Genomic DNA, 23,283 nt, shown 5'->3' with positions numbered 1-23,283 from the left:
CATTATTTTAAGTTCTTATAGAGAAGAATATTATGTGTATTTGAAAAAAAAAATATATTGAAACAATAAATTGTTAAAGAGACATTCTCGTGAAAACCATTTTGATGAATAGCTGTTAAGTGGAAAGAAATAAAAAAAAAAAAGAAAGAAAACAACAAACAAATATGCACCAACTATATATCAAAGTGAACACACCTATTCTCTACATGGCTGAACCCTTAAGCGTTTACTGCCAATTAAAACGCACTACATTTAGTATGAAGTAATATGCTATACACACTACCTAATACACTATATACACAATAATAAACCAGTTGTAATTCAGCTTGTGAAATGATTTTCTTTTCGGATTTAAGCGGTAAGTCGGGCTGTACAATCCCGCCACCTATCGGTCTGGAGGTTAACTACCTACAGCTATAGAAGATTATATTATAGGACTACAGCTGTTAAAATTGAATCTATGTTTAAATTCTGTTTAAATTTAACATTATACAGAATGGATTTAAAAAGTTTAACCATTCATTCCAAGCTCAACAGCGAACAGGTTTATAAATATTTTTGGTTAGCAGAGTATTATCAACACAACACTGTATACCTGATAGACTCGTATTGTATCAGCACCACACACACTACCATGACAATTTCAATGGGCCACTGTTCAAATAATAACCGGTCAGTGGTGGTCCCTTTTCAACGATAGACGGGGTAGAATGTAATTGACAAACTATGAATACACTTAGTACACTCATATATACAACAAAGTGACCTATTACTGTACACAGCAGATTTACCTGATAAAATCACCAGTAGTGATTTAGCTGTAAGGTACATGTACCTAATGAAGTGGCCACTGCCTTATGGATGTGTCTGACTGAGTCCTTCATTGATAATAGAAATCGCATAATTCCGAAAAAAAAAAAGCAAACTAAAAAAAGCAACTAAATACATAGCATTACATAAAATGTTAAAACGTACTGCCAACATATATCTTTATTTCTGTGATCACCCCAAAGTTAAATATTTTTTAGTAACAATTCACATCTCAATGTGTTTTATTCCTCTTATACCACAGCAGTTTGTATACGGTTACAATTTTGTATTTATTAAAGAATGAGAAGGGTTTTTAAAGCATTTTACCTAATTAATATAGCTTTTGCTCCCATACCAGTCAAATTAAAATGACCAAAAAACAAACAAACAAAAAAAACCCTTTGCATGAAGATTTTCCTGACTTTTTTAGGCTCTAACTGGAGATTCGTTCCAAAAATGACAAATAAACATCTCCTTACAGAAAACTCATCAAGAACACCACATTTCTTAAATCAGTTGGTGGGACATACAAGTCCCTGTATAAGTTTCTCCATTTATTTTCCCAATAGTAAGGTTTACACACACATAATCAGGAACAACCAAGTCAATAAATGAAGTGAGGAAAGGCAAAAGTGCTGTTGAAAACCTTACAGAACTGTAATGAATCATAATCTGTAGATCCTTACTTGTATTTACACATTATTGAATTCTTTTTACTCGTGATTACTGTAGTGCCAAGCAAGAGTCAGTGATATTCGACTGCATTTATTCATTTCAGTATAAAACTCAACTCCCCTTATATTTACTCAAAGTGACAGCCAGGGCAGCTGTCTGATTTAACTAAGATATAATTGACTCAAATGTAACATTTCATAAAATATTTTTATGAAAGCATGCTGTGTAAATATAAGGGGCTTGACTCAGTCGTGTTTCTTTTTCTTACCCACAATGCATACAGAGCATCAGTTGAAAATGACCTCAAGCAGTTTCTCTTAAAACATTTATTCACAACATTGAAAAAAAATAATACCACAACAATAAATTGACATGGGTCACAAATTTTCCTGATCATAGATGCAATAAAGAAAAACTTCCTTAAACAGAAAAAATTTAACACAAGGGCAGGTCACAGTTGTGTCCATATGAATATACAAACTGTCCCAGCGAGGTGTATATCCAGAGAAATGTCACTGAATAAACTACATAATATGTTCAAAGTAAGAATAACACATATATATAAGTTAGTATCTGTATTTGGTTGAGTAGTCTTTGGGGGACACCACAAGACCTCTTCCTTTCCGTGCTCCCCTGTAGACGGTCTCAATAATGTCTATCATCTCCTGTTTGTCCTCCATTGTCCAGTTGATTTTGTTGTTGTTACCCGTGCCCAAGTCGATCATGATGTGCTTGTTCCTGTAGAGCAGCACAACACAAACAGTTCATTATATCAGAAGTGAATATATATCAAAACACTCTTAAGACAGCACTCTCATAGGTGACCATCCGGTCATACAGACTGGTCATGAAGCTCAGAGCACACGAGAATTAGAGAGACCTATTACCTAGGCAAATGCCAATACTGTAGTAATAGTTGAACAACATACTGTCAGGCTCACAGGGAAACGCTACAAGAGTTCCACTCCTGAGGGAATATAGCCATGGAGACTTATCAATACTAAAACTTTAAGCATGAACAGTTTTCCCTCACTGCTGTTCATATATGACTAAACGTTTGTGGACACCTGATCATCACACACATTTCTGCTTCCAGATTTAGTCCCCATTTGCTCTTATAATAACCTCCACTCTTCTGGGAAGGCTTTCCACTAGATTTTGGAGCATGGCTGTGGGGATTTGTGATCGTTCAGCTACAAGAGCATTATTGAGGTCAGGTACTGATGTTAGATGAGGAGGTTTAGGGTGCAGTCAGTGTTTCATCCTAAAGGTGTTCAGTGGGGTTGAGGTCAGGGTTCTGTGCAGGACACTCCAGTTCTTCCAATCCAACCTTCCCTAAGCATATCTTCATGGAGCTCCCTTTGTCGTGCTGGAACAAGTTAGGTCCTCTTAGTTCTAGTGAAGGGAAATTGTAATCCTACAGCATAAAGTTTATACAATTGTGTGCTTCTAACTTTGTGGGAATAGTTCAGGGGAGAAGCACATGGGTGTCCACAAACTTTTGGCCAGATAGTGTAGCTTATTATATGGTAGCATACAGATTGTACAGCCTAAAACAGCATTAGAGACAATAACAATGGGGACGTTCATAGTTACATTTAATGTATGTACGACAGGTCAGTTCCTGTAACAGTTGCTTGCTCATAAAACAGTGAATAAGGTTAATAAAAACAAAAAAGGCAGCTTGTCATGTTACTGGAAAACACAAAGTATTTTGTTCGGAAGATTTCCCTGTAGCAGAACACTTCAAGTTACAGTTTTACCTCTGACAGTGCAATCTCAGAGGCTGGTGGTTTTTAAAATAAAGGAAGCATAGAAGTCTGTTTTTCACGTACATATATCTGCGTGCGCTCTGTTGGATATTATTGTAACAGAAAACCCAATCCTAACATTATACGGTTTAGGGAATTTGTATGCAGCTGCAGCCTTTTCTCGAGAAATTAATTTTGCACGTTGAGGAAGATAATCCATGTTTTTTTTGTTTAAATAAGCCATTACAGGTGCATCAAAAAAAAATTATAATATCGTGGAAAAGTTCATGTTTTCTCCGTAACTTAATTAAGAAAGCGAAACTTTCAAAGATTCGTTACACAAAGTGAAATATTTCAAGCCTTCTTTTGTTTTAATCTTGATGCTTACGGCTTACAGCTCATGGAAATCAAAAATTCAGTATCTCAAATTATTAGAATAAAGAATTTATAATACGGAAATGTCGACCATTTGAAAAGTATGTTAATTTATGTACTCAGTACTCGGTCGGGGCTTTAATCCTTTTGCATGAATTTCTGCATCAGTGCGGCGTGGCATGGAGGCAATCAGCCTGTGGAACTGCTGAGGTGTTTGTTATGGAAGCCCAGGTTACTTTGATAGTGGCCTTCAGGTCGTCTGTATTGTTGGGTCTGGTGTCTCTCATGGATTCTCTATGGGGTTCAGGTCAGGTGAGTCGGCTGGCCAATCAAGCACAGTAATACCATGCTCAGCAAACCAGTTACTAGTAGCTTTGGCACTGTGGGCAGGTACCAAGTCCTGCTGGAAAAGAAAATCAGCATCTCCATAAAGCTTGTCAACAGATGGAAGCATGAAGTTCTCTAAAATCTCTTGGTAGACGCTGCATTAACTCTCGACTTGAGAAAACACAGTGGACCAACACCAGCAGATGATATGGCACCTCAAATCATCACTGACTGTGGAAACTTCACACTGGACTTCAAGCAACTTGGATTCTGTGCCTCTCCTCTCTTCCTCCAGACTCTGGGACCTTGATTTCCAAATGAAATGCTAAAATTTACTTTCATCTTCCCCATGAGTGTGGTTGTGTACTGAACCAGACTGAGAGATTAAAGCCTCAGGAAACCTTTGCAGGTGTTTTGAGTTAATTAGCTGATTAGAGCTCTTCTCAGGTCGACATTTCTGTATTATAAATTCTTTATTCTAATATTTTGAGATACTGGATTTTTGATTTCCATGAGCTGTAAGCCGTAATCATCAAAGATTAAAACAAAAAAGGCTTGGAATATTTCACCTTATGTGTAACGAATCTAGAATATATGAGTTTCACTTTCTTAATTAAGTTACGGGGAAAACAGGAACTTCACGATATTCGAATTTTCTGAGATGCACCGGTGTATTAAATTGCAGCAGACTGTGATTTCAGATGGAGTCTATTTCTTAAGCATACCTGAAGAAGAACATGACTGTGCAGGGGTCGTACAACTCGTACATCTTGTTGAAATCTGGCACTTCGGTGATATCCACCAGGTAAATCACTGCAAAATTCTTGACCTGTGTGTTAACAGAAAAACAGAGAAGCTTCAAATGAAAGAGCCTGTAGCAAAAATATTTTTTTCCACAGATATATTGCATCCACATTGCAGTGTGTTGCATAACTGGAAATAAAATTATATAAATATTTATGTACATGAATTGGAAAAAAAAAAAAAGAAGAAAAACCCTCCCACTCACTTGACTACTGCAGATTATACAGATATCTTGATCTGTTTGTGAGAATCTCACTGAATGAAGATTTCTTAAGCCTTGCCGCATATGTGGTCCTACTAAGGCAAAACAGCAGTATCCACCAAATTTCCAAAAATTTGTATGTACTGTTTTGTTTTGTTTTTGCTCAAATTGGTTAAGAACAACCTTACTATTGCTCCTGAAGCATTGATATCTGATTATATAGCAATTACCTGCTGATTATATAACAATTAAAAATCCACTCTGAACGCCATTCATACAAGAATTTACTAGTGCTGCAACTAATGATTATTTTCATAATCGATTAGTTGGCTGATAATTTTTTCGATTAATCAGATTGGGGGAAAACCTCCGGTACCATTTTTTCATTTATTTAAAATAACATCCAGTGTTACAAATATAAACTTCAGACTAAAACTTTACACAACTGTTTGTCTAATTATATAAGACTGAAAAGAACCCAATACACACACACACACACACACACACCAGAATATATATTATTAATTTAAGACTGCAGTTTAATTCCGTGCTTTTTATGCAGCCATAAAAATAATGCATAAATATATATCATATATAAACTAATATTTTATATTATTATTAATAGTTTATATTATATAATAGTATTTATGCATTACTTTTGATAAAAGGTAACGCTGACAAACAATAAACTGAAGAAAGTCATTGTCTGTGACTCTGGATATCTGCTAAAGCAAGCAGCATCACATTACGTGTGTATGGCGTCATGTGCCATCAACTACGGAGCAGCTTATACTTCCGGTTAATAAAAAACCCGCCAGTGTTCTATTTGAGATGATATTACCTTTCTAAAATTCATACACTAGACGGTAGAGTACACAGTGCATAGTGTAAGTGTATAGTACGCCATTTGGGACACGTGTTTTCAGAACAGAAGTAACGTAGTGAGTAAATGTACCCCGTGCAGACAAACTAATCGATAATGAGATTCATTGACAATGATTTTCATAACTAATTATCGATTAGTTGTTGCAGCTCTAGAATTTATTATTAAATAACGAAGCAGTGAAAGTTTATAACCGTTTCCTAGATTATCCACATTGCAGGTCGACTACCTGCTGACAGCAGTGCAGTGGAATTTATTGCTTCATCTCTACCTAAAGAGGGCAATGCAGCAGCGCTTTAGCAATTTAGTCTGTCCAGCTGTTATAACTGCATTGCATTCTGGTATATCGAGTTATAAAAGAGGTTTCTCAAAAATATATTGTATTTCAGAGTGGACTTTCCCTTTAAATGCACCAGAGTTCCTCGGGTCTGAGTGTAAAGTGAACCTCAAAACATTAAGCTGAAAAATCAGACCAGTCACAGTGTACAAAGTGCATCTGAAGTGTACCTTTTCAGCAATGCTGTACAAAACTTCATCCATTTTCATGCATGTAGGGTCCCAGTCATGGCCAAATCGGATAACAAGCACACGGTCCTCTTCAGATAAAATGGCCTGATCTACCTGCCAGCCGTTATGGAGGTGAGGAAGCATGTACGACATCTCGGCTCAAGAGGATAGTTTACCTAAAGAAACAAACAAACAAAAAAAGAGGTATTGTTCAAGGTAACACAGTTGCTGATTAGTGTTGTTGTATGGCCAGAAATCTGAGTACTGTCAAAATATGAAAAACAAATGAGCTAGATTTATGTAACTGCAGGTTGAAACTGGAGTACGTGTATATACAGGGTTTCACGGTAACCACCGCAGTAACTGTTGTTCTGTTTTTGCCATATATATATATATGGACTTTAGAAATGTTAAAAATGTCTAGTTATTGAAACTAACTTTTTTTAAACAAACTTAAAATTCAAGAGATGTCACATGTTAGCATTTTATTTACGCATTTTCCAGAGTAAACTCATTTCAGTTCGTCAAATTACTATAAATAACTGAATTGTACTGGCATAAACTTGGTTGGACGTTCGATATTTGTAGATATGTGGAAATTAAGGGACCGTCTCTAAAGTTACATACGACATTGTTAAACATGATTCTAACTTCAACAGCATTTGAAGGGAATGACTTACAGTCATATAACTAACTGTAAACTGTTCATGTAGGTGTCCGCTATAATGCACACCTCTTATAATTTTGGATATTTAACAAAATAAGCTATTAAATCATATGTAAATTAGATATGAATTTCACTACAGAATGGGCCCATACACAAAATATGCCATTATTTAAAGCTCAATAGCATTTGAAGGGAATGACTTAGTCACACAGTTACATATGATTTTATAGCTTATTTTGTTAAATATCAAAAAATCTAAAAAGGTGTGCATCATACCTGAAACCTAGATGAACACTTTACAGTTGTTTATATGACTGCAAGTCATTCCCTTCAAATGCTATTGAAGTTAGAAACGTGTCGATATATCGTTTACATCGATACAATATCGTATGTAACTTTATGTGACGGTCCCTTAATTTCCGCATTTCTGCGAATATCGAACGTCCAACCAACTTTATTCCAGTCCGATTTGTTCACTGTTCTGCATATTATATTTAAATAAACATAGTTTTTTGTTCTGATTTGTTTTTTATTTATTTGTTTGTTAGATGTTTTTAACAAACTAACGCAATATGAACATTTTATTCTATAAGGTACATATATAATAGTCTATAAGGTACAGTGCATGTAAACAAAGTTATGATGGATACCGTAAAACCCGGTATATACGCGCACACACAGGGGTTACCATTGAGGCTAGTACTGCAGCCTCCATGAAATTTCTAGAAGATCTACCACAAAACAATTACACGTCGTTTCACAGTAAATAAATCCTACAGTTCTTGTCAGTAAATATAAGGGAATCTTACCGTTAATCAAATGAAAGCAAGCAAACGTTGTTTGCGATTATTTCTTGTGTAAAACCGCGCACAACCGTACTTAGCCGTTTCAGCCTCCAGACGCGCTTCCAGGAAGTGACGTCACCTCAAACAAAATATAGCGTTTCGTGCGCACGACGCCGCCTTTCTGTATGGGGTGAGATGGCAGGAGAGAGAGAACAGTTGGACGTTGTAGAGCCAGCTATACTATATGGCTAAAAGTATGTGGACACCTGACGATCACTCCCATAGCCTATGTGGTTCTTCAACCAAACTGTTCAAGCAAAGCTAGAAGTACACAATAGTAGGCTATAGAAAGCCTTTGTTTGCTGTAGAATTAAAATTTCCATTCATTGGAACTAAGAAGCGCAACCGTGTTCCAGTTTGACAATGCCCCTGTGCACAAAGCATGCTATATGAAGATATGCTTAGTGAAGTTTGGAGTAGAAGAACTTGAGTGTCCTGGACAGATCCCTGACCTCAACCCCACCGAACACCTTTAGGATGAACTGAAACATCGACTGCATCCTAAACCTCCTCATCTAACATCAATGTCTTGCTTATTTATTTATTTATTTATTTACCCGGGGAGAGAGAGAGAGAGAGAGAGGGAATCGAACCCGGCCCACAACCCGCTCTACCACCTGAGCCACAGCCGCCCTTATGTCTAACGGATACCATTAAGGACCAATTATTGTAAATGGTAATAGTTTTAATGGTTAACTAATGGTTTGTAATGGTATTTGTAGTGGGAACCATTAAAATTTATGTGATGGTTTCTATTCTTTTTTTTTTAGCAGGGCTGGAACACCGACTTCACGCCCGTCCTTCTCACTTGACGTTGTATCTAACTTCACTAATACTCTCGTGTATGAACGATCACAAATCCCCACAGCCACGCTCCAAAATCTAGTGGAAAGCCTTCCCAGAAGAGTGGAGCTTATTATAACAGGAAAAGGGGGATGAATCTAGAATGGGATTTTGAACAAGCACATATGGGTGTAATGGTCAGGTGTCCACATACTTTTGGTCATATAGTGTACTTCTTTAACGAACAAACTCACCTTGAAACACATTAAATATGTTTACTGGAATATTTGTGATGTACTTAGTCTATTTTTGTTATTCCTTTGAGAATATGCGGTCATCTGTGCACTGACATTCATCAAACATAAAAGACAAGTCAGGTTTCACTGTTAGCTCTGAAAAACGAAAGAGCAAGAGCTTCTTTTCTGACTCACTATTTTCCAGTGACAATGTCATATTAATCTGAAATCCAACGTAGAAAGTATTGAAGACAGAAAAGCTTGTACTCAACCTTTCAGGACATAATGGAGCTAGAAGATATGGTTACAGCAGAAACTTGCTTCAGATAGTTAGCGAGCTACGACATGACATGACAAGCTCGGTGGTGTTAATCAGTATTAGTATGAAATTTGAATCTTTGCAAGTTGATCTGTTTGAGAAGAGCATATAGTTGAGGAAGTGAGAGAGCTGGACAGAATAAAGCCCTAAGAGCTGCCGCATCATTCTCTTTAAGTAGAGATGAATCAAAGGCTCAGTTAAACTGGACCACTATTTACATTTACGGCATTTGGCAGACGCTCTTATCCAGATCGACTTACGTTTATCTCATTTATACAACCAAGCTATTGAGAGTTAAGCGCCTTGCCCAAGGGCCCAACAGTGGTAGCTTAGCAGTGCTGGGACTCCTGACCTGTAACCCAGAGCTTTTAACCACTGAGCCAACACTGCCCAGACTATCAACAGGTAGCTGTTAGGAAAAGCATTGTGGGTAACGTAGGAAACTTAACTAAAATGAAAAGAGACTTACTTGTCAATGAAAGCTGTTTTCCTGTAACACACAGTACACAAACTGTGTGGCATTAATAAATCTATTGTCTCATCTACTGTCTAATACTGTCAAGCCAAGTCCAGGCCTGCAGTTCAGTTTCTGGGCTCCCTTGATTTAACACAGCACACTAATGACTTACTTCATATTATTTCTCCAGTGTTTTACTTACAATCAAAAAATATATACATTTGTTTAAATGTACCTATTGTCATACCAGTCCAGTAAACAAAAATCATCCATCAATCGAACAGAAACTCCACATACTTTGTACACATGTAACTACACAGTATATCCAGTAGTTCATCACTGACAAAGAAATAAACACACTTTTTTAAAATGATAAGATTTTTTTTTCTCTCCTGTGACTGTTTATTTTGCATTGTTTCTCAAACTGTAACCTTGGGAATGTTGAAATTTGCTCGAACCATCAAGACGAGTCTGAAAACATAGTGTGCGGACATATTAACCTTTCATACAACCTTACATTTTACCTTTATAAAAAACACATTAATAAACTATGCTTATATCTGGCAATGTTAAACACAGAATGTTGTATCTCAGACCCAGTAGGCCAGAGCATTAGCCAGTCCACAGATGCAACACAGAATTTGACTACTTAACTTGATGAATACTATCCCAAATCCCAGATTTCAATAAAGAGATAACTATAAATGTCTAAAGGAAAACATGAATAGTCCTCTTGGAAGGAAAAAAATATATATACTAACAATCCTGTGCTGTAGGTACAGGATCAATGAACAAGCACTTAAGATGAAATACTGAAAGTGTATCGGGTTGTGGGGGGGGTGCACATAATTCGATAAATACATTACATTTCAGAAAACACACTATAGGAGTATGCATTTTAACTTAAAGAGCTCTAAATAAAATACATAATAGGGAAATGATACAAAACGGACAATTAAGGCCAAATAAACCACACAATACATCTGTGGCATAACAGGGGTGCCATTCTCAAAAGTAGGTAATAAACAGTAATACAGTACGTTCTGTGAAGGATGACGATTCAAACTCATTACCGAACAGCATACGAACTCATAAAGAAGTTCTACTTTACTAATAATTCAATTTAATTCTAAGAAAAACGGGGCTAGAAAAGATTTCATTAACATGACTGGTTCTTTCAAAACTGATCTACATTAACACCATACACACTTTTTGCATTGTTTTGAGGAGTATATTTATTTAATCCATATGTTTAGTCCAGTTTAGAGCCATTTATTCCGCCTCGTACAGTGCTCAACTTTCAGGAAGCTTTTCCCCTTCGGTCACGTCGCTTATTTCTTCACGTTCCCGTGTTTCTGTTTCCGTGGACGGCTTCTCTGGCACTATTTCAGGAACGAGCAGGTTGTGTTTCACCTTCATCAGCTCGGTCATGTTGAAACCTAACAACACCACCGCCTTGTTTCGCTGCAGTTGCTTCATACACCTGGTACGTTTGGAGCCAAACTGGCAGGCAACGTCGGTTTTGTTCAGCAGCAATCGACTGCTCAGGGCAATGATCTCCTTCTTGACTGGGTACGGCTGTACGTTGAAGTACTTGTTCACGAATTCCCGGCGAGTCTCAAAGGAGCGTAACTCCATTCCGGTAGGATCCAGAGCAAACTGCACAGAAGGATCATCCACCACTTCAGCTGGAGGAGTAGGCAAACCAGCACACCTCTCTTTATCTAACCTCTTTTTTCTTGCTATTCTGGCCTCTCTCTCTCTCTTATTAGCTTCTATGGCCTCCTTCACAGCCAGCTCCAACCTCAACTTGCTCTGCACTTCGGCATCTGTCTCTTGAGGTTGAGGTGCTGGAACCGATGCTTGGACTTGTCCTGGGACTGGAGCTGTAGTCTGTTTTCGGGGTGCTGGGAACGAAATTAAACCTTGGCTTACTCTGGGGCCAATCGTTAGTCCAGAATTGACCCTTTCAGCATCTTTGAGCGTTTTGGGCGCAGCACGACATCTGGATACGTGGACACTGATCGCTTTGACCGTTGTTTTGCCCGTGTATACCCCACCACAGTAGATGCACTTGTATGCTGGCATTTTAAGTATGGCATGGACAGTAGGCACGATGAAGTGCTTTTCTCTGAGGTGCATTTGATAGCACTCCATGTTCAGCAGCTTCTCAGAACAGAAGACGCAGTCTAAGCTGTCCGGCTTAGGCACGGGCATCTTGCATACAGCTTGCGGATTCATAGGCGACATCCTCAAAAAGATCAGATCGAGTGAATTAGTAACTAGGGCCAAGTTAAGCTCTTTTTCTCCCATCATCTCTTTCGGGGCCGTGGTGTTGATATCAAAATAGGGAAACAGGAGGTAGCCAGACTCGTCGGTATAAAGACGATACTCTCGCCTCATGAAGTCACAGTTGGACTTTTGGGTTGGATTGTGCTCAACCTGAATATGCGCAACCAGCTGTTTGATGGAGTAGAACATCCCAGGACAAAACAAGCAGTTCAAACCATGAATCAGATGTTCAAAAATACCCTTTTCGGACAGCAAGATTTTACACATCAGGCATTTCACGGTCTTGTCAGGCATTTTCTTCAAAAAGGGTGCTCGGGCAGCCAGGCCTAGCTTGGACTTCTTGGATGAGTCTTTATGGACCTCCACATGGGAGTCATATATATTGGATGGAAAAAGCTCATTACAAATGGGACAGGTGACCCATTTCTTGGTCTGCTTGGAATCTTGGGGGTTTTGCTGATGCATGCCATTGTTCTGGGACACCGGCAACGGTGCTTTGCTGACTACTTGGACATTGTTTGCCTGGACTGACAAAACTTGTAATGGTGCAAGAGTGTAGGTAGGCAGCCCATCGACTTTGTTGCCTGTGGGGATCAGATGACTCAGAAGGGACTGGGATGTAAGCATGGTACCTCTAGGGGTAGGCTGATTCAAGGGGAACCTTGGCGTGACAATCACTGGCTGTGGTGGTGGCCCCCTTACAGTTGGGACATTAAACTGTAACCCAGGTGGAAGCAAAACCTGACGTGGTGGAGGATGAAGAGGACCTGGGATTCCAACCCTGACTGGCTGCTGGCGAGGGATAACCGGCTGAAGCGTTGGGGCAGGAGTTGTTCCTCCAACATTAGGCAGCGTTGCAGAGACAGTTCTTGGAACTTGAACATTCTGGATAGTCAGTGGCTGACCAGGCTGCAGCAAACCTTTTGCCTCAGCGCTAGCAAGCTGAAGCAGGGTTGAGGCTTGAACAGGAAGAACTGCTGTGTTAGGGGGAGGGAGTAATCTAGGTCCACCATTAGCCAATGGCAAGACTGTGCCTGGAGTTGGTACAGGAGTCATTAAGGGTTGGCTAGGTGGTCCTGCTATAACAGGACTACCTTGGATCTTTGGTGCTAGAGTGGGAGGCGGCTTCTTAACGTCTGTTTCAAAAATGAGAGAGTTTATGTGCAAATCCAATTCCCTGTGCTTGTCAGAGGTCAGTATGTGATAGAGCAGGTGCTCGGAGGTGTCTGCATTCGCACCACAGACCTTACAATAAAATTTCCTGTACATCTGACCAAGGGCCTTCAACTCAGTGTCTGCTCTTTGTCCAGCAAAGCGATTCAACAGTGCGGTGTAATGATTAATGAGAACATGTTTTCTCATGCTGTACAAGAGATCATCACGAACGGGGCATTTTCGGCACTGAAACGTATGACCACTTAATGCTTTAGCAGACAGGGGTGTCACCGTGTCAGATTCTGGCTTTTGATTTTCAAAATGGAACAGTTTATAGTGCTTGGAGATGACTTTAGGGTGGCCGATAAATGGGCAGGAGGAGCAGGCAGAGAGACTGCAGGCTGACTGCTCATCATCATGGTAGCGATGAATATGAGCCCTGAAGGAATACCAGGACCGTGTCGAAAATTTACACAATGGACAGCACAGGCCTCGGGTGCGGTAGATCCACTGGAGGGAAAAGAGGGAGAAAAAACACAAATGTTAGAATTGTGGCTATATAAACATGTGGTCATAACATACTCCGTATTCTAAACCGAACAGGTTACAAATGCCTCCAAATATCCATCCATCCATCCATCTTCCATGCTGTTTATCCTACAGGGGGAGCCCTGGAGCCGATCCCAGGGAACTCGGGGCACAAGGCAGGGGACACCCTGGACAGGGTAACCCAACCCATCACAGGGCACAACCACACACATGTTCACACACTACAGACAATTTGGAATTTGGGAGTATAAATACACACAATATTATTATAACAGCAAAGGGGGAATAAATCTGGAATGGGATGTTCAACAAGCACATATGGCTCTCATGGTCAGGTGTCCACAAACTTTTGACCATATAGTGTATGATAAATTAACAGTTCTTTTAAGGCTGCATAAAGACGAAGCAGCACGCTGCAAGGCCAGCCACTACACTCCATCAAGGTCACTATTTTGTGACCTTGGAATTCCAGTGAAAGATGACACTCTATAATAATACTATAACATTTCTTTTATAATAATAAGATCAATAATACGTTCTCATGAAAGACACAGAGTTGGCATAGGATGAAGGTCATCGGGGTCTCACGTAAAAAGGATAAAAACAATTACCACTCATCTAATTGTTCGAAATTCACATATGAAACCCATGGCCTTCATCAATGCTTAGGATACTAAAGGAAAAAAACTTCAGAGTAGCGCTGGGTGACAAAACGACTAATTTGTATTCAAATTTGATATACTTTCATTCCCCCCCCCCCCATCTAATTAATACAGAAATAGCCAACAGACATGACCTGATCACGCAACATGTAGGGTTAGCATTAAAGCCGTGTTGTTGAAACCCTTCAGAGAAGTGTGCGCATAACAAAATACACAAAGTACACTTCTTATGCACAGGCTTAATGCTTGCCAACTGAGAAAATAAATAAATAAATAAAATTAACATACATCTGCTTAAATGTTTAGCAAATTTAGGTAAACAAATCATGGAGAAATTAGTATGCAATTTATAAACTACTGAACATTTGCATATTCACCTTTTTCTTCCACTTGCCATTAAAGCCATCTGATAAATCGGTCCATTCAGTGGCATCAAAAACGCTGTCTCCTGGATCAAACTCCTGAAGACTCTGAGGTAGAGAAAAAAGGAAAGCGCTTCACTCGATCAGATATAAAAAGCCAGAAATGCACATGGATTCTGAAACGTAGAAAAGAACCACCAGAGCCTAGTGGTGGGGAACAGTCTCATTAAGGGAACAGTCCCATTAAGGGAACAGTCCTCTCCTGGCTCAGGTCTTATTTGACCAATCGTTATCGGTTTGTAGATGTAAATGGAGACTTCTCCACGCATACCAAGGTTAATTTTGGTGTTCCACAAGGTTCTGTTTTAGGCCCACTGCTTTTTACTTTGTATATGCTACCTCTAGGTCAAATTATTCGTAAACATGGAATTAGCTTCCACTGTTATACTGATGACACACAGCTGTATGTTTCAGTGAAGCCAGACGACAGACAGCAGCTTAATAAAGTTGAGGAATGTTTAAAGGACATTAGACGTTGGATGCTAATTAACTTCCTTTTACTTAATTCTGACAAGACAGAAGTACTTGCATCAGGACCACGTGTAGATAGAAGTAAGCTTTCTGATCACATAGTAACTCTGGATGGTCTTTCTGTTTCATCATGTGCAGCAGTAAAAGACCTTGGTGTGATTATTGACTCCAGTCTTCCATTTGATGCTCATGTAGATAATATTACTAGGATAGCCTTCTTTCATCTCAGAAATATTTCTAAGATAAGAAATATAATGTCACTACATGATGCAGAAATATTAGTTCATGGTTTCGTCACCTCTAGACTAGATTACTGTAATGCCATACTGTCTGGATGTTCCAGTAGGAGCATAAACAAACTCCAGTTAGTCCAGAATGCAGCTACTAGAGTCCTAACTAGAACCAGAAGATACGACCATATCACCCCAATCTTATCAACACTGCATTGGCTCCCAGTGAAATCTCGCATTGATTATAAAATACTATTATTAACCTATAAAGCACTAAATGGTCTCGCGCCACAGTATCTAAGCGATCTTTTGGTTTTCTATGATCCGCCACGCCTACTTAGATCAAAAGATGCAGGCTATTTGACGGTACCTCAAATAGCGAAGGCTACAGCAGGGGGAAGAGCTTTCTCTTATAGAGCCCCACAGTTATGGAATAATCTTCCAATTAGTGTTTGGGATTCAGACACAGTCTCAGTGTTTAAGTCCAGGCTTAAAACATATTTGTTTACTCAAGCTTACCATGACTAGACTTTCTGTTAGGCTAAGCACAGTCCCAATAATCTTTTCTCTACCTCTCTCCTTCTGTCGAGCCACACACGATTTTATGGAGATACTAGCGATCCTGATCCTTTCTGCTCTCCGGACCTGCCTGATCCGTTTCGGATGTCCTACCTCTGGATGGAGCTCTCATCTACTCCAATTCCAGATTGCTGGGACTACGGCTGCTTCTAAGGCCAAACAGACTTCATATAAAATCATAATGAACTTTTTCACACTATCTGTTGTTACCCGGATGAGGATGGGTTCCTTCTGAATCTGGTTCCTCTCAAGGTTTCTTCCTCTTAACATCTTAGGGAGTTTTTCCTTGCCACCGTCGCCACCGGCTCGCTCAGTTGGGATAAATCCACACTTTTAATATCTGTTTATATATTTCTGTAAAGCTTCTTTGAGACAATGTCTATTGGAAAAAGTGCTATAAAATAAAATTTAACTAAATTGAATTGAATTGAATAGTGTTAGTAGTGGAGGGCGTTTCCTTGCTGGATACAAATTAAAATGAAAATCTTGTGACCGTGTCTTCATATAGGTTGCCTATAAAACCTGTCACGTTCAATCTCTGACCATTCACATACCATTTGTAAAATCTGACAAAAGGTCAACTAGATTGCCCCTAGATGTGAATGAGTGTGTGCATTGCGCCCTGAAATGGACTAGCGTCCCATTCAGAGTGTACTCCACCTCAAGCCCGTTGTTCCCAGAACAGGTTTTGGATTCACCAACTAGGATAAAGTGGTTAACTGAAAGCTGATGGTGGGCTCCATGTTGCCACTTCTGAAATGCCCCTTTTGTAGTGTGACCCATTAAGTTCATTGTGTCCAATGACTTTTGAACTGAAGAAGGCACCGATTGACCTGCATTCGGATAAGCCTTTGCAATCTCGTCTCTAATCTGCCTTTACACAGTGGAGCCCCTTTACGGTGCTTCCTAAAGCACACAAACAGCTGGTCTGTGACTTGCCAGCTGGCGGGCGCTTCCACATGTACACAGGGTGATACCACTGCTGTTGTGCCAATACCTCTGGCAAGAAATGCTGAGTTGTGCTATAATGTGACAGTTGAACTGCAGTCCCAATGGAAACATTGCGTGCAGACCAATAACTCTTGCAACTCATCGACTCATCTGGCCATTGTAATGGCTAGCAAAAAAACCCCCAAAAAACGGTCAAGTGAAAAGTCCCATTGCAATTTCATCATTCTTCACGGAGAAAAGAGACATCCCATATGCAAAACCTTTGTGGGGAAGATCCCTGTGCTTAGTGATAGCCAACATTGGAAGTCTGTTCGACTTCGAAGTCTGTACACTTCTGTTCAAAAGGTCGTGAGTTCAAATCCCAGCAGTGGCAGCTTGGCGGCCCTTGAGCAAGGCCCTTAATCCTCAATTGCTCTGATGTAAAAATAAATAAATAATTTTTTAAAAATTAGATAACTGTAAGTCGCTCTGGATAAGGGCGTCTGCCAAAATGCCGTAAGTGTAAATATAAACAATACCCAGGGTGCCCAGCAGCAGTTCAGAGGTGAAAACCAGCCCACTGTTGACCACATATTTTCACATACTCTGCCGAGATGTCTCGATGATCACACCCTGCTCGTACATCGCTTGAGTACTCTGGACAGGCGTGACTGTATGTTGTGTAACTCCATCCTGTTACTATTGTAGTCTCTGAAACAGTGCGATTACAAACAAACATGCCTAAGTGGTAACAGGCAAAGATCTAGTGCCTCCCAGCCTGTGCACCAACGTGGCATCAACTTGGATTCTCTTGTGCGTTAACAAACCCTGTGATCGAATACACTCCACTGCTAAGGCTTCCATTGCTTGCAGGGTTGTGTTCACTTACTGCACCTTCGGATATCGGTATTATCTCATTAAAGTCCAGAAGCAACTATACCAAAGTGTAAGATACAACCCAAAGTATTGGCGTTCTATAAAGTTGTCTTGGGTGGTATACCAAGCTTTGGTCCGCTGCACTCCAGATCATCAGAATGTTCAATGGTGGGTTATTAATCATTACTCAAGCTCAGAGAGTCAGAAATAGTCATTATATCAGTTACTTATCGGAAGGTCGGGGGTTCAAGCCCCAGCACTGCCAGGCTCTGGGTTACTGATTGGAAGGTCGGGGGTTCAAGCCCCAGCACTGCCAGGCTTTGGGTTACTGATCGGTAGGTTGAGGGTTCAAGCCCCAGCACTGCCAGGCTTTGGGTTACTGATCGGAAGGTCAGGGGTTCAAGCCCCAGCACTGCCAGGCTTTGGGTTACTGATCGGAAGGTCAGGGGTTCAAGCCCCAGCACTGCCAGGCTTTGGGTTACTGATCGGTAGGTCGGGGGTTCAAGCCCCAGCACTGCCAGGCTCTGGGTTACTGATCAGAAAGTCGGGGGTTCAAGCCCCAGCACGGCCAAACTGTCACTGTTGGGCCCTTGAGCTGCTCCAGGGGTGCCGTATCATGGCTGACCATGCACTCTGACCCCTCCAAACATGCTGAGATATGCAAAGAAAAAAAATAATTTCACTGTGCTGTGATCTATGTGAGACCAATAAAGACACAAAAATTCAAGACCTCTGGAATAGAAGTGTGCCCAATGGGGAATGCTCATATCGGGGCCTGAAACCAGAAAATTCAAGAGGCTGAAAAAGTTATGAAATTAGTTAAGCTTGTCGCTCTGTGTCCACAGCACTGATGTTGCTACACACAGACACAAGCAAAAGGCCACATAATTGAGCTGGAATAATAATAAACACTAGAATTACCACCACCAAGGTGTACGCAGTCATATACTCATTTGTTGGTGATGATTTAACAGTAACATAAATAATATTATTAGAAAGAAATAAGGTTAGCTTGCTATATTTTAACATGCATTTTGTTTTCCACGCAACACAAGTATGGGAAAGAGGTCAGGCTCCTACTGTATGTAGAGACGGTCACAAGGTGATGACTGTTATTTGTACTCAACAAGGAAACAAGAACATGGAAATATGGCACTAGTTCAGAAGGAAACTGCACTGGCAGTCCGGAGTGTAATGATGTAGCACTCACCTCACACAAGCTTAAGCACTCTTCAAGGCCAAATTCACCCAAAATGTTTTTCACCTTCTTTCTTGTTCTTCGGATTTTCTCTAGTCCTCGAACTGGAAACTGATACATGGCTCCTCCCCTGAGGTAGAACACAGATGTTAAAAAAGGACCTGACTGTAATAATTGTTTTACAATAACAAGAACTTACAACAACAACGTGCCATAGAGTTCACTAAGAATGATTCAACCTACTTGACCTACGTGTCAACGAACCATGACTACGTTTACATGGACAGCAGTAATTTAATTATTGAGCTTATTCTGAATAAGACAATATTGTGATTAAGGTGTTTACATGAATTTCTTTTAGAATATTTCTTTCATATTCTTCTTTTAAATGTTATAGAACATAGATCGATTAACAGCACACGTCATTACGTCCCCGCGCCACGCCGTCTGACGTCCCTCCAGAATTTCACGCATCAACATACAGTTCATCTTCGTTATGGTCCCGTATACAGCTTTGGGTGTTTTTATTTTAAATTTTCACGAACGCTTCAAGCGAAGTTAATTATTTGTCATACTGTATGTGCAAATAGTCGACTGCGTCCGAATCCACATATTTACATGTATTTCGCCTACTATACAGTAGGTAAGTACGCGGTTTCGGACGCAGCCGTGCTCTCTTGTTTGCCGTCAAACGGTTGAGCACTGCCGTGTGTGTACATGTCCTGACACAAAATGCGGTGAAAACTCCCACACGACGTTAATAATGTGATTAAGGTGTGTACATGCCTGTAATGTAACTAAAACAGGAATACTCCACACACCTTAATTTGCTTTGTGTTTACTTCGAGTATGACTTTAGCCGGATTAAGGTCATCGATAATTGCTGTTTACATGCTAGTTTCTTAATCAGAGTATCGTCTCAATCAGGTTAATATCGGATTATCGTTGTCCATGTAAACAATCCGCGTGACCTGTTGTGGTAGAGCAAAAACTTCTCTTCCCAAAATAAATCTCCATGCACTCTGCAAAACTTAAAAACGGCAATCCATGAATATAAATAAAGACGGAAAGATAACCGTACTAAAGGGAAATGAAAAAAGTGAAATGGAAAAAAAGCTCATTCTAAATAGAAAGAACTCTTCAGAAAGATGAAACAGGACTGGTCCAAATGCAAGTGTGCATTTTACATTACATTACATTATTTATATATATATGTATGTATGTGTGTGTGTTTTACTAGTGCACGCACATTTATGATATTGTGCATTTAGTCAGTGTTTGGAAGACTGCTTGTCCTGCGCACGTGAGAGATAACCTCCTTGTGTTTAAAGTAAGCAAGTCACCTTTCAGTGCACGCGCTGGAAAAGCAAAACTGTTCATCTTGCACCGGTTTTAATTGATGCAAACAACATGATGCTTGAGTGAGAGATGGATTTCAGGATAACCAGTAAAATAACTGTGTACAAAGATGACAACATGAAAGAGGGGATACAATTATGCTAATCATCATCATCATCATCATCATCATCATCACAGATTACTGCGCTACATTATTACCACCAGGATGCAGCTCGGGTAGGACATGAAAATAAAATACTATATATGCATTTGAGATATTCATGCAACTTGGCTTGCTAGAGATGAAAACACGAATGCATGATGTCATTAAGGAGTAAAAAAAAAAAGAAAAAAAAAAGTAAATAGTAGCTTAATCGTGAGTTTAGCGTCATTTGCTTTTTAATTTCAGAAGATAAAACTTGTCATGTGATTATATATCTCATGCAACTAAACTAGAGCAAGGGTGAGACAGAAGCTCGCGAGCAAACGCATTTGATGATTAAAATGTGCACATGCAAGATCATTCGCTGCATCTAATAAAAACATGTGCCGTTTGTGTGCATTGGAGATACACAATATAGTTTCAGTTTAGCGCGAGGACATGCACGCGGCGTGCTGGAACTTCTCCTCATTACCCGGCTGCCACATTCTGCTCGCTGGTGTTCTCTGATTGTATATCTTACCTTCTGTAGCACCACTGATTTTTTTTTTTTTTTTTTTTCCGGAGGGAGTTTACCGCTTTTTTCCTAAAAGGGCGACAAAGCAGATTTCCCACCAATCCGCGAGCCAACGGCGATTACAGGCAGTGTGGATGCACAGCGCCACAGTCACAAAAAAATCTAGTTTTAATTATTTTTTTTTTAGCAGCAGCGACAAAAAAAAATGCGCTCTGACGAATTAATCCTTAATGTAGCTTCGTTGTTCGAGCACATAAAAAGAGAAAATGGCGCATTGAATGACAGGGAAGTGACGTACGGTCCTAATTAGCATATTTCATTCCTGACCAATGAAATGTCAGTGCATTAAAAGTCGAGAAACGCTTAATAAACAGCCTGTACAGTCCCTCAGATGTATTCGCCCCATACTACACTTCAAACCTTCATTGCTCGTGTGAAAATTAAGTTGGTGACATAATTAAGTCAATTCAAGATTCACTGTTTGGATTGCTGGAACTCATAAGTGGGCGGGACTACTGGGGCTATACACAACACAGCCACTAGAGGGCGTCTGTGGGTTGCTGGTCTGAGCAACTGCAAAAATTGGGAGGGACTTCTCATGGCTGAAGTCATATCACCCCATAAGTCATTGGCCAATAGGAGGCGAGCGATCATTACTATTCTGATCTCTGTCTGAAGTAGAAAAAAATAAAATCTCCACTAGCTATTTAGAAGGTAGCAAATTGTAAAAGTCTATCAGTTATTGATTTGAAGTTCTCCATCATGCACCACACATGTCAGGCTACATTATGGTCTAAAATTTTCCGTCACCTTTTTTTTCCCAGCATCGTATGTGCGAATTTATCCGTCGTACATACAAAAATGTATTTTAACATATTGTAGCTACAACAGGGCTAAAGGTTACAGTCTGTACTTCTCGAAACCTGAATGTTTGCAAATGTTAACTAGGTTATGGGATTAAAATTGGTTCAAATCAAACAAACTAGATTAGCTCAAAAACTTAAGCTAAGCGTGAATCCTGAAGTACGTAATATCTACGATAGAAGTTCACGGAAGGTAAAAACCTACGTGAACATATATATGTATATATATTTTAGAGGACAAAAAAAATTATTTTACGATATCGTAGGCGCTGGTGTAAGATACTGTAAGATATCACTGTGAATTATTACGAAACCAATATTTGCAGTTTAGCTATAGCGTAGCTATGTCTACAGAATTGGTTCAGTAAATCATAAGGAACTGTTGAAAGGGTGCAAGTAGAGTGAAAGTTGTGAAAACCTAAAACAACGTGACCACATTAGGGGCAATGCAGATAGGTATTGCGTCATAAAGAAGAGTTGCTTCTCTTTAAAAAACAAAAAAGAAATGTTGTAATGTTGTGCTGTTGTTGTAACTGCGAAGTAGTTGAAGGAATGATGTAGCCTGCTAACAAATGATCTAATTAGCGCTTTTGCCTGAGGTAGCACTTGAAAAATATCAAACTCTTTCAGGTAAAACCTGTCAGAACAGACACGCACATTAAACAAATACAACATTCTAGCTACATGATGTTGCAAATAATGTAGCTAACCTACCACATGTTTCATTACGTATGAAAGTTACATTCGAAAGTACATCAGTCGAAAGTTACTTTTATAAAACGTCTTGCAGAGCGTTTTGGCAACTTGGGCTACACTGTGTAAACAATGAAAAGTAACAACAATTTAAAAAAATATAGCGTGGAAACAGGTTGTTCTAGCATTTTTTATATTTCAGAATTAACACTTGATATTTACTAGACTTTAAGATAAAGCTTGCAACTCCAGGATTAACCCTGAGGTAACAAATCAAGAGTGTTAATATTACACATAGGCTATTATAAGTTTATTATATGCTTGTCTGAATAATTAACGTCCTAAATTCAACAGATGCTTTTGAAACTTTATAATGTTCCAATATAGTAATTGACATGAGCAGCAGCAGCAAGATAGTAATCTACTTACAAGTAGAATACATTTGTATTCTATATACACAATAAAGAGACCGTTTTCTAGAAAGTCTGTTGCTGTTATGTGTATATTTATAGAATTTTTAACAGCCTGCTATGCCACAGCAATTCAATTGTACTGAATTCATGATTATAAAATACACTCTGTGTTTGCTTTATGAGCCACCGTGTTGTTACTGTTAGGTTTTTGGATCAGTCACGTTGCATGACCCAAGCTTTTTGAATTTGAGGATTTCCTGATACTTCTAAGTAGCACTGAAATGACTGAAAACC

The 23,283-nt window shown here is 39.5% G+C and overlaps 2 protein-coding genes across 2 annotated transcripts; both read right to left on the bottom strand.

Annotated features, from left to right (window-relative positions):
• Window positions 1–1,796: 1,796 nt before the first annotated feature.
• On the bottom strand, window positions 1,797–7,939 carry txnl4a (thioredoxin-like 4A). The gene is made up of 4 exons (XM_053637679.1): window positions 7,811–7,939; window positions 6,335–6,510; window positions 4,664–4,767; window positions 1,797–2,223 (listed from the first exon to the last, which is right to left on the bottom strand). The coding sequence occupies exons 2-4, from the start codon at window positions 6,485–6,487 to the stop codon at window positions 2,052–2,054; spliced, it is 429 nt and encodes a 142-aa protein (XP_053493654.1). The 5' UTR covers window positions 6,488–6,510; window positions 7,811–7,939; the 3' UTR covers window positions 1,797–2,051.
• A 1,890-nt stretch (window positions 7,940–9,829) lies between these two features.
• Window positions 9,830–21,257, bottom strand: adnp2b (ADNP homeobox 2b). Its single transcript, XM_053637675.1, has 4 exons — window positions 21,027–21,257; window positions 19,018–19,135; window positions 14,677–14,769; window positions 9,830–13,598 (listed from the first exon to the last, which is right to left on the bottom strand). The coding sequence occupies exons 2-4, from the start codon at window positions 19,123–19,125 to the stop codon at window positions 10,935–10,937; spliced, it is 2,865 nt and encodes a 954-aa protein (XP_053493650.1). The 5' UTR covers window positions 19,126–19,135; window positions 21,027–21,257; the 3' UTR covers window positions 9,830–10,934.
• Between the last annotated feature and the right edge of the window lie 2,026 nt (window positions 21,258–23,283).

The sequence above is a fragment of the Ictalurus furcatus genome, chromosome 12, assembly GCF_023375685.1.
Source record: "Ictalurus furcatus strain D&B chromosome 12, Billie_1.0, whole genome shotgun sequence".
NCBI lineage: Eukaryota > Metazoa > Chordata > Actinopteri > Siluriformes > Ictaluridae > Ictalurus > Ictalurus furcatus.
The sequence above is the reverse complement of the archived record's forward strand: the minus strand, read 5'-3'. Positions and strand labels throughout refer to the sequence as shown.